Source organism: Pongo abelii, chromosome X (genome assembly GCF_028885655.2).
Source record: "Pongo abelii isolate AG06213 chromosome X, NHGRI_mPonAbe1-v2.0_pri, whole genome shotgun sequence".
Taxonomy (NCBI): Eukaryota; Metazoa; Chordata; class Mammalia; order Primates; family Hominidae; genus Pongo; species Pongo abelii.
This window is the reverse complement of record NC_072008.2, coordinates 157092164-157105254: the sequence shown is the minus strand read 5'-3', so window position 1 is coordinate 157105254 and position 13091 is coordinate 157092164. Positions and strand designations below refer to the sequence as shown.

General features: G+C 38.9%; 1 protein-coding gene across 1 annotated transcript in view; it reads right to left on the bottom strand.

The window, feature by feature from the left end:
* The window catches only part of MTM1 (myotubularin 1), a gene marked incomplete at its 5' end in the record, with an annotated part of 80978 nt that overhangs the window by 27648 nt on the left and 40239 nt on the right, over positions 1–13091 (bottom strand). Inside the window, 2 exon segments of the mRNA NM_001133953.1 lie at positions 3891–4040; positions 6287–6370. Coding sequence (NP_001127425.1) covers positions 3891–4040; positions 6287–6370 — 234 coding nt within the window.

Genomic DNA, 13091 nt, shown 5'->3' with positions numbered 1-13091 from the left:
CTTGCACTGGATTTGTTATCATATAGAAGCAGCTTTGGCAAAAAGTGAGAGGTAAAGGAAATCGTCTCTGGTACGATATGTTTCTCATAATACCAACTCTGTCTACAGATCATTTTCCCGACAGCCTCAATTCTAGAATCTAACACAGGAAGGAAGAAAACCGGAGCAGAGCAAAACAGATCTCAGGACAGCCCAAAGGGCGAAGATCTGCTCGTCTCCACAGTGCAATGTGGACATCCAATGCCTAGGAGACCTCATCAAGCCCTGATTCAGAACCTGTCTTCTCTAATTTTATACACAAGTCTAGTACATTTGCTCCCTGGTTGCCAAGCTCATAGCATGTGAAAAGTAATACACGTAAAAGGTAGCTAATAATGTAATATACCAAAAACGACAGAATTGTACACTTGAGATGGGAAATTGTTTGGTATGCGAAGTAGATCTCAATAAAGCTGTTAAAAATGGGAAGCTGGAGAATTGCAGCACAGTGGGCGACAATGTGGACTTTGGGGTCTAGTGCCATCTCTGCCGTGGCTCTAACCTCAGACATTTCACTCGCAGCTTCTCTGGCTTCCCTTTCCTCTTCCATAAAATGGGGAGAATAATATAATCTCATAGGGTTGATGGGTGGCCTGAAGAAGAATGCCCAGAAAGTCTGCAATAAACACTGGCTCGTGTTAGCTTATAGAGGCAGGCAGTTAACAAAAACTACAAAATGCAGATACAAAGAACTAAAGAGGCATAATCATGTGGGCTCACTCAACATAACACCAAATTCCCTGATGTCTCTGAAGTTACCTACCCCACGATGGCAAATGACAAACATTGATGTTTATAAAAATGAGTGTTTATAATGACAACAGGTTATTGAGAAAAGATTATACAATAATATTTATTAATTCTCAGAACAAATATGGTCCTTGCACCATGCTAGAGATGAATTAAAAACACCATCGTAGCCCCTGCCTAATAAGAGTCCAAAGGCTCAGAACTGGGAGCCTTGGAGAAGGTACTAGCGGGACCTAAACCTCCACCTTCCAATCTATAATGCACAGCACATACGAGACCTGCCTTCCCTTCCCTCTATGGCCCTGGTATCAAGAGAGACAAGAGACATGAGACCACTTTAAAGGAGCAATTTGCTACACATTTAAAAGATTTATTATTTGAGAAAGACCCCATCAAGTTGTAAATTTCAGTCCGGCCATAGGCAATGGCCTCCCTCCTCCCACCCTCTTCTCTTTGTGATGCCATGTTAGGAAATGCTACTCCTCTGAGTTGTTTCACCTCTTAATTTCTTTGCAGGAGGGGGGATTCTTATTACTTTTTGAAAAAGATGCTTATTACAGAGCTAAACAGGTACAAATAATGTTCATTTCACAGTGTCAACTACCATAAGTGCTTTTACAGTATATGGCACTGTATTATTCTTATTAAAATTAATATCTAGAAGCCATAGATAATTAAGTACACAAATATCTAACCACTGAAAGACGTTTATTACAGCATTATTTATAATAGCAAAAGATTAAGCAGAAGCTGAATGTCTCACAATGGAAAACTGATTAAATCATGGTACATCTACACACTGGCATATGAGCGGATCATATTTAGCGACATGGGAAGTTGTTCACAAGATATTGCTAGATAGAAAAAGACACAAATTATAGAATAATTTCTATAAACTGAGACACAAATTATAGAATAATTTCACTTTTTTCAAATATATATATGTGTGTGTGTGCGTGTGCGTGTGTGTGTGCAGATATATGCTTAGAAGGAAGTCTGAAAGGATATATACCAACAGTGTTAACACTGGTTCTCACTAGGTGGCAGACTCCTTTTTGCTTATCAGTATTTTTTATAACGCTTAAAATGAACGTGCATTACTTGTACATTAAAGACTCATAAAATTAAGACAAATCTGTTTGAGAATAAGAGAATACATATCCATTAATGGAAACATTTAATGCACATTGATTATTTCTCTACTGAGAAATAAAATTTCTCAGTGATATTTTATTATAGTTTGTATCTTATTTACATGCAAAATAAGATCCCTTTCCTGTCACTTCCTTTTGTATTTTTACATGAGCTTTTATAAAAAGAACCGACTATCAGATATTAATGATTTCACATTAAAGGCACATATGTTTTCTGGGTGGAAGCAAAGCTCTGAGACTTAGCCAACAGCCGGGTGGTTAGAAAGTATACTGCAAAGAACATATTACCATGCTTAATAGTACCTAATAGTAGATCTATAAATATGTAGAGGTGATGGGGAACTCAGTCTTTCCTATAAAAGCTATTTTAGAAAAAATAAATACAAATTGGTGGCCATGATAAAGTAAGAAGGATCTATAACATGACTAAATAAAAAGTTAAGAAATTCTATCTGCTCTACAGTAGACACTCATTCTATTCAGAATAATGGGGACTACTGGATCAAGATGGCAACCAAGCATGGTGGAAAGGGCACAGTTGTTTAATTTTCTCTGTTTCAAATCCCATGGAATTCACCCATATACACAAATGAAACGGTAGATGCTCAATAAATATGAACTGAATGAATACATGAAGAAAACTGAGCCAGGCTACCCTAGCCCAGTCGTCCTTGTGAGCAAGGCATGTATTAGCAAGACAGCCAGCCAGCCAGGGCAGGGGTGTAGTCTGTGGCTATGGTACAGAAGAGCATGTCCAAACAGAGCACAGGAAGACTGAACTTGTAACCCTAGCTTCATTAGCATCATGTTCTAACAACATGAGCTAAAGAACATACTTTCAAGTACAATTTATATCGTGAAGATATGAACAGACACTACTAACTGGAGAAGCAAGTGAATTAAAAAAAAATCATTACATAAGGCATTTATTAATTTCAATGGGTAAAACAGTAGTGCTATAGTGGAAAAACATGACAGACACTGCCTTAGCAGAATAATCACAGTTAACATCACTAATAACGGGACAAATCAACAGCATGTCTCCTAAGGTGGTGCACTGAGAACACAGCATCACTTCTGCGGTTTTATGGCTAGAAGTGTGTAACAAGTGAATTTAAAAAAATTACAATTCATATTAGGCTGACAATACAAAAGTTTTGCACAAATATCCTTTTAAGGAAAAAAAATGTCTAGACTTGAAAAAGGCAAGGTGACATTAAGTCTTAATTTCTTCAACCTTTGTTTTTAAACATTTACTTATTAGGGAAAAAAAATAAAACCCCAATGTACTTATGACAGACCCTGAAAATTAGCAGGGGAGAATACCTAAATTTTTAGTCAATTTTTGTCAATGTTAGACAGTATGACATGCCCTTTAATATTTAAGGACCAAAAGAGAGCTTCGTGAACTAGGTGCAGTGATACCGTATGGATAGTGTCTGGAATAATCTATACTTGACTCCAGTTAGACAATGGTATTGGGGCAGCCTGCAAAGGTGACGGGGGTGAGCTCGTGGTGAGTATATGTCAAAGTCTGTGCTGACACATTTTATAACAAGACAGTGTGTTCTTTCCAGCGTGATTTATCTGACATTTATCAAGAGCCTATCATATAGTATCATGTATTGTGCCACAAAGACAAAAGCCACAAGGAGCCTGTCCCTCCTTGCTTCCTTCCACACAGCACTTGGTTCCCATTACTTGCAGCCCCTCTCTCGTAGAGAGCTCTTTACTTGCGTCCATTCTTGATCCTTAGTTGCAAGCTCCTAGAAGGCAGGTGACGGCACACTTCTTCTCCAATCTGGTATGGTACTTTGCACTCAGAAAGCACTTAGTAAGTATTTTTTGGGATATAATTCCAAAAGGACCGTTTCTCTAAGTTACATGACTACCATTCTTATGGACTAAAAGGTGTTCTTCAAGAGAAACATTAATTGCAGTACTCACTGGAATTCGATTTCGGGACCTAAAAGTTGCAACTCTCCGGAGGTCATCATCTGAGGCACGATACGGAACCACCAAAAGAGCAGGGTAAGTGTCACAGAGCTCATAGCACTTATTAATAAAAGTTATTCTCCAATGGTGATTGGGCAAGCCCTGTGAGGAAAAAAAGAAATTCAAGTCAGTATTGCTTGACCTCATCTCTGGATTTGGCCTCTTAGGCCTCTTTTCTTTCTTCTAGCAATATGTGCACATGCCTCTTTGACCACAGGGTGATGACGGTCTACCTATTTATAATAAGGGTGCCAAATCAATAATCCAGACAACGTAAGAACACAAGACAAAACATTGGTGGTTTTTACAGTTCTAAACTATACTTTGTAAATACAGATTCTCTTGAATTCAAAGGAACTCGTCTTTCTTTATTTTGTGTCCACATATTCTTTACTACCTGTACCACACAGATAAACCCAAGTTCATCCCCCGCCCATGCACCCCTCCCATCCCCTAAAAAAATATCCTGCTTCATCTTAATCTGGCTCTAACTGAGGGTAGAAAAGAGATCAGGCAACTTCCTCTCCCTGCTCAAAATAGAGTGAATGCTTCAGTCTGCTCCAAAGTGGAAAGAGGCTGAGCTCATGAAGAAAATCACAGAGGGGAAGTAAAGGAAAACCCCTCTGGGGAGGCTCATTTCGCCACCTCCGATGAGTTTTTTTCAATCAAGTTGTTCGGAATCGATGATTGCCCTATAGTTTGTGTGAGAAATACAGTCATTTGCATTTTAAGCAGACTGCTAATGTGACAGGGAGACACAGAAGACACCTCCCATCCTATCATCTCCCCCACAAAATTGTATTTAGTATGGAAAAGATCCAGAGGTGGTGGAATATTCTCTCCCCATTCTCACAAATGCACAGATACACACACAAAAGTGAGCTATGTGGGTGTTTGCTTTGGGGACAGACATTGTACCTTTTCTTTAGGTCTGGCCCTAGAGACCACGGACCAAACAGATGTTGAGTCTGATGCTGAGTCCAATTAGACAGTTATAAGTCCCATCAGAAAGTTATAAGAAAAAAAGATTGAATATAATGGCAGTCTAGAACAAAATACCTTCAACAGTTCATATATGCATGCAATCTTAAAAACAGGAACTGTTTTGTTTCAAGCTAGAAGCTTTGAACTAAAAAAAAAAGTCTTAATGTTATCAGTAATACTTCAAAAATAAGGTAAAAATATTTTAATACATCATTTACAGAGGTCTCCAAAACATGCAAAATGTTTTCATGGTCCTTCTTCTGCCTCAATAGCTAGTCCAGAACTGAGGCCATTAAAATGGGAGGAGTGCAAAGCCTTAGAAAACTCAACAGTCTAAACGTGACTGATGGAAGCAACAGGATATACTATCTCACATATGTTCTAAAGCTAAACTCCTGCACCCAAATTCCAGAGCATCAAATCTGTTCATGAATATGCAAACCGTTGATTAAGACTAAAAAAGGAAACCAATCCAGGTTTTTCATGGTGAAGGTGGTGACTAGATGGTTCTTCTCAAGTCTAGGGTTCTACGATTTTACTTTATATTCACTACCTTTTCATATAAAGCAAATGGGCTTGATCTGATTCTCAAATCTCATTCAACAAAACTTTTCAATTATCTTAAGAGCTTTGTAGAACAAGAATTGTGAATTATCCCATTGCACAACTCCTAGCTATCTACAGATTTGGTTATACCACAGGTCACACTGTGGCTCTTGTTACATATTATGCACAGAATTCCCTTAACAAAAATACTGCAAGAGACTTTTGTTCCTGAACAGCAATATGAGACCAAGCCTCTTGCCTTTATTATAGCAAATAAACATGCATGTAGGTGACATTCATATAAGAGAGCAGTAAAGGCAATTATAATGTACACTTATCAAAGCTTCCTTGAAAAAGACATCACTACAGGAAAACAGTTCTAATTCATTTGAATCTGCAAACTGAAATGAATATAATTTAAATCTAACTGCAAGTAATAGTTAAGCTCCCAAACATGCATATACATAGCAACATCAAGTCCTAAAGTGTAACTTCTAAAATGTTTGACTTTTCTAAATCCTAAGTATTTAATTCATTTCATAAACAACACAAAATTGATGCTCTTCATATAGGGAAGGAAATAGAATTTAGTGATCCAGTCTTCGATGCAGCTTGCATATGGCAATGGAATGAGCTTATAAGTTATACATTAATAGATAGAATGAGATATATTGTACAAAATGTGGATAATATCACCACCATTGAAAAGATATTTAGCAAGGATGTCGCTGATTTTCAGAAAGCATGGCTGATGACATACTGTCATAATGCATGTTTCAGGTTCATCACATACCAGACAATAGCATCTAACATCTTACCTGCCTCCTGTATTCTTCCACTGGATTGTAAACTGTCCATCCATCCACATTAAACTTTTCTTCATTTAAAAATGCAAATAATGGCTAGAAAAGGCAAAAAATAAATAAAGTTCAGCGTGAAGGAATAGTGTACTATTATAGTACATCCTTTGATTTCTCGCAAAATAAATTTCACCAGATTTGCCGACCATGAAATTACAACCCAAACCAAGACTTATAACAACAACAACCCCCCCCAAAAAAAACAGTGGAAAACTCAGATCAGACTTACGCTAACTTCTATCTTGAGTAATAGAAAGAAGACTCAATTTTCTATGGCTATAAATCTCTCAATTGTTCTTTTAATGATGTTCCACAAAAAAATCAGATTACCAGACCAAAAAGTGCCTATCAATTTTAAACAGTATTAGCAATTGATCAGGTACAAGCCACTAAAAAGAAAGAAGGAAAGAAAGAAAAATAAAATTCAGGAATTATTGTTAAACGGTGCAACTGTCTCAAAAGGGAACAATGACGTGTTTATTTTTTAAAAAGACAGGATATTAAGAAAACTCTGAGCTAACTGTTCTCTGTGAATTCTGAATCAATGTCCTGGTTTCTGTGAAATGACAGGACTCAGACCTCTCACCTCTTCTCTATATATACTCACCCTCAACGTGCTGTTGATACACATGATAGCTTCAAATACCATCCATACTCTAGTGACTAGTAAGGACCTATCATTCTCCAGCATCCCCTCTGAATTCCAGACTTGGCTATCCAAGTGTCCACTCTACTACCCCACCAGACTGCCTAAGAGGCATCTGGAGAACTCTCAAGTTAACACATCCAAAGCCAAACACCCTTGGCTCCCCCTACCCAGTCCTGCTCTTCCCACAGTCTCCCCATTTCAGTACATGACTTCCAGCTGATTGAGCTGAAAACCTTGGATTCATCTTTGTCACCACATGGCTACCACCCTGGTCCAAGCCACCATCATCTCTTACTTGGTTAATTATAAAAACCTAACTGCTCCCCTGCTTTCATCTTTGTACTTCTCAAGTCAGAGTGACAGTGTCGTAGGTCAGATCAAGTCCTTTCCTTGCCCCAAATCCTCCCGTAGCTTTCCACTTTGCAAGGAGTAAAGGTGGAAGTCCTTCCAATGGCTTATGCAGCTGTCTGCCATCTGGCCATCTCCCCCGCCACATCTCTGCTCTCAGATTCACTCGCTCCACGTAAGTCACACCTGCCTCCTGTGCCACTCCCTAAAGGCACCAAGCACATGCCACTCTCAGGGCCTTTGCGGCTACTATTCCATCTGCCTGGAATACGTTTACCTCATGGCTTCTTGTCTTACTTCTCTCACATCTCTGATCCAATAATCTTAATCAGTAAGACCTTCTCTGACACCCTACAAAAAAACATGTTACCCTCACAACAGCACTCCCTATTCCCATCTGATTTTCCCTATCACTTATGACCATTTGACATATTACATATGTACTTGTTCACTGTACATATATACTATCCCCTCCCCTAGAACATGGGCTCCATGAAAGTACACACTTGCTTCATTCCCATCCTTTATCCCCAGTAACTACAATGGCGCCTGGTCAGAGGGAGGCAGAACACAGGCTCGCTGAGCGAATGAAGACATGAAGGCCCACACAGCCCCTGTACAACCATCTTCTCTGGAGGCGCTGCGTCTGGGCACTTTTCCTCTATGTAGCTCCCTCCCCAACCATTTTCCTCTGTCATCAGACTAATCGCTTTGAACACCAGTGTTCCCTCCCCTACAACACAGTGTATTTCTGGAAAAGCATCTTTCAGCAGCAACAGTTTTCTGCATGTGAATGGCAAGAGGTTTAAGGTGAAAACTGCCCAAGAGCATGCTCTCCAGAACGTCTTCTCAAACTTTCCCAGGCATGCAGCACACTCTGCAGGTCTCAACTCTGGCAGCGCTAGGCCCAAGTGCTGTTTATTCTGGATGGCTGGCATGATAAGCACACACTGGTAATGACGCTGACCTAGCTAAGCGATGCACTGAGGCTTTAACCTGACACTGAATCCACAGCAATGCTTAATTATTCAGTACTACCGGGAAAAATAAGTGATTTCTGTTAAGTTTAAATTAAAAGACAGAGGGACTTTGGGCGAAAATAGCACTAAAATGTTTGGTGCACTTCTTTATCCATAAACAGAATATATGGGACATGCCTAAGCATTCTCTCGGCAATATATCATTACTGTGAACATCTGATACTGCGCTGGTCAGTACTTGGCACAGGTAAACATTCAGGATTGTTGAATGATTTGAGTGATGTACTGTTAACATGGTTGTAGATGGTTTGAGACCTAAGGCTCTACTGTCACTTTAAAAGAAAACCTAGAACTTGCTTTCTTGAAATAAGTTCCTGACCTCAACATGGTTTTTGTTCATTTGTTTTAGTTATTTGCATCTTTCCCAAGAAGCTCAAGTGAATATGGCAGCTTTTAAAAACCAAAGAGAAAAATTCCTCAATTGAAGGCCCAGATAAAGCTTTCCTTCCAGAAAAAATCATCATGTGTAGTAATGCTATCAGCATTAACTTTCAAGCAGCATTTTCAACCTAAATTACTATTTTTTCAATCCCTAATGTTAAAGCACCTTCTTTTTTTTGCTTCCAGTATTCCTGTATCTTACATGAAAATTTCTAAGTTTATAAAATTGTTATCAGAAGATCAAAGCTATATGGCCTAAACAAAAATTATCTACATAACTTCCTTGTTTTATAAAAGAACCTGAACAGAAGCAACATCAATTTTTTTTTGTCATTAGTATGAGACTGAGACAATGTCCCCATGGTAACCACACATCAGATGGCGTCGCTCATGAGATCACTTCTATGATGATGCTTCACATTCTGACTAATATCCAGAATGAGTCAACTAACTGGTATCCTTTAACCCGAAACATGTCTATTAGAATTGGTGACAAAAACAACTCCCAGTTTACTCTTGATGCTAAGAGCCAGGCTTGGACCCCAGATATTTCAGGAAGAATTATGAATCGCACAACAGCCAAATATTTCTCCTCATGAAGCACATAGCAACACATCTAATATTAAATTGGAGCTTAGGGTAGAAAAGACTGGGTGCTTAAATCAATATTTTCACCATTCAAATAAATTAGCTTACAAACACAGAAAAACATTTTTCAAAAAGCATCACTAGGTAGTGTTTATGTGGTGTTTTTATTTAAAAACTAAGTTTTCCATAAGCTACTTGGCTCAATTGAAGTGAGCAGTCTGAAAGAGCCAATACCACCATTTTCTAAACTTGAAAGTACGAGAACTCACTTTTCAGATACATTTTCTTTTTTTCTTAAAGATTAAGAGAATATAGGCTCTCAGAGTAACATAAAGTTGGATTATTACAAAAACAAAAATAAAGCAATAACAAAACACATTCATCTGTACCTCATTATCAAAAAGTATAAAATTCCCTACAAGTGGTAACTTGTTACAAGCCTAACTAAAGCTCCTATTTCAAAATTGTTAAAACCTAAAGTGAATAGGTTATACGTCTTGTGGTTTTTAGCTGTCATTTACTTTCTCTTCCAGACAATGTATTCTTTAACACTTTATTAATGTGTTGACACTTTCAACTATTGTTCTTAAATATAACCTTGGGTCAATTTTGACCCTTAATTTCTGGCTCTCAAGTATTTTCCATTATAACCATCAAGCAGAGCGTCTTGTTTGCTAAATGGGTAATGATAAAGCTTACTCAATGAACACGTCCAAGTACTGATTTCATCGACTATGGAAAATTCAAGAGCGATTCAGTCCCAACCGAGCAAAGTCTTAGGACAGAGAAGATGTTTTGCTGAGCATCACCTTTCAGCTGATGCTTCAGCAAGTCCTACGTGGCTTTCTTCTAGGGTGTGGTCCTTATCTACGGCTCTGCCTCAGAATCGGGGGTGAAGTGGGCTGCTTTTTCTAGATGCTAAACCATGCCCTGTGCCCTGCCTCACCCCTACTGAACCAGAATCTCTAGGGGGTGACTTTCTACCTCCATGGTCCTAGAAGGGCCATGTGGGATGTACCAGAACTCTCAGGAATGTAGCCTAAAGATTCTGTGTGGTCAAGCTGTTGGGGAGCTACTTTAGTTTGTTTTAAATTACTTTGAAATAATTATAGATTCACAAGAAGTAAATCTTCAGCCAGCCTCTCCAGGTGTTAACATCTTGTATAACTTTTAGCACAATATCAAAATCAGGAAACTGACAGAAGATACTCTCAAATGGCCACCCTCACCTTCCTCAAGTGAGCAAGTCACGTCTTCCTTAATTTTGCTCTATATTAGTATTTGGGCATTTCATCAATTCACAATTCACTAGATCCCTACTAGTCAAGAGATACTGTACATGGAGACTTTCTTTTTTTTTTTTTTAAAGTAATCATGTGCATTGTTTCTGGATTAAAAATAGCACAATGTAACATTTGAAAAATGTTAAAGGACAAACTTGAGATGAAACTCTCTGATTTCACACCAGGGATAAAAACAGCTCTGACATAGGGAATATAACTTGTCATTTTAATTTAGCTACATTTATCATTGTAACTTGTCGGGGTAAAGACTCTGAAATGACAACAGATTTTAGCTTTCACTTAATTAGCCATTATTTTTAAATGGCACCTATATAAAGATGCACTGATTACCTTAAAACATCTAGATTGGATTTTTTGTTTATTTAAGCAGAATCTATAAATGTTAATTCTTGAGTTTCCTTTGAGGATGGACAGCTGTCTGTCACTGTCATAGGCTCTGTCCAGCTCATAATCAGGGGAATAAATTGATAAAATATGAACATTTAAAAGTGTTTCCAAATGATGTTAACAGCACGCAATGGCACAACTGATGAATGTGATTTTTCAGGAAGATGACTCTTAATGACCTATGTCTCCAAATACCTAAACTTAAAACTTCAGGGAACCACTTACTAACTGCTTCTTTTTGTTTTTTTGTTTTTGTTTTTGAGACAGAGTCCTGGCTCTATCGCCCAGGCTGGAGTGCAGTTGTGCCATCTTGGCTCACTGCAACCTCCGCCTCCTGGGTTCAAGCAATTCTCGTGCCTCAGCCTCCAGAGTAGCTGGGACTACAGGCACACATCACCACGCCCAGCTAATTTTTTTTGTATTTTAGTAGAGACAGGGTTTCACTACGTTGCCCAGGCTGGCCTTGAACTCCTGAGCTCAGGCAATCTACCCCCCTTGGCCTTTCAAAGTGCTTGGATTACAGGCGTGAGCCACCGCATCTGGCCCAACTGCTTCTTTCTGGATTAAATTTTGCAACGTTTGAACAGGAATTGAAGCTAGCTTTTTTTTTTTTTTCGAATTTGATTTCTGAAATTAAAGACACTCATCTTTTTAAAAAGCTTCCATCTACCATTTAAGGGTACAGTAATGTAAAATTACCTTATTTTCATCTTTTAGATTAAACTTTAGAAACAAGACTTGTTCATGTAAGAAAAAAATGCTTTCATTAAAATTGGAGGGGAAAGCCTAAAATTTTAAAGAACCATAGGATGTACTGATATGTGGTAAAGTTTATAATTCTAATGCCCTAATGCTAGATAATGCTTTCTGTATATTTCACACGACTTGACACAGTAAGTTCATTTATATCAGTTTTGATGCAGTTATTCCAAAAACCTGACAAAAGATAACAGGTCAAAAGCAGCTAGCACATAAATTACCAATTATACTTGTTTGCATAAACAGTTCTCCTAATCCTATTTCTACTACTGACTAAATCAGTACCTCTGGGGGAAATGGCTTGATATTCCTGTGTCATCATTGTCTTCATATATAAACGTACCTATTTATTCATGAAAGGACTACAAATGTACATTTGAAATGTCATTTGAAACTATTTTGGAAAAAAGAATATTCTTTACAACTTGTCCACTATCATAATCATTTAAGACTGAGATTTCTGAGGGTTCATACATTGTCCCTCTTCTCACTGTAGTTCTCTCTCCTGGCAAGTTTGGCCACATCTATGAAAATGCTAGTGATGTGATGTGGATGTGATCCAGGCCTACCAAATAAAGCTCTCCCCAGGCCAGAGCTCTGGATCTATGTGGTCATCTGTCTCCTACATATCTCTGCCTGGCTGTCTCACAGACACTCTCAACTCAACATATCCAAAATGGAACTTGCCACCTCTTCCTCACTCCCCTCCTGTATTCCCCATCTCAACCACTGGCCCCACCATCGGTCTGGTTATCCAGGGTGGATTCCTCCCTATCATCCTATCCTCCTTCATAACTACATTCAGTCAACCACCAAATTCTACTGATTTTACCATCTGAATCCTTCTCAAAAGCATCATCTGGAGTCCCTGTCCATTGCCCCATTTCAAGCCCTCATCATCAAGGATTGGGGTGACTAGCAAAAATCCCCAGAAATGGTCTTCCTCTCTCCTCCACTCCCGTCCCCTCCACCTACTCTGCACACACTGCAGCCCAGCAATCTTTTTGAAATGGAAATTTAATCATGCCACGTTCCTGCTTAAAACCATTAAATGGCTCCCTTCCCCTTCAGATAAAAAGCAGACATTCTGAGTGGGGAATGTTAGGCTCTGCAATCTTTGACCCAGCCTCCTCTGTCCCCAGCACTATCTCCTGTTGGTACCCCCACATGCACGCTGTGCTCCCGGACACCAAACTGCATGTGAGTTCAGCCTGCATCTGTGCGGCCTCTTTGCATGCCCACAGGCTGTTCCTTCGGTATGGCATGTCAATTTCTGCCTGACAAATGCTCCTACTCATCTTGCAGAA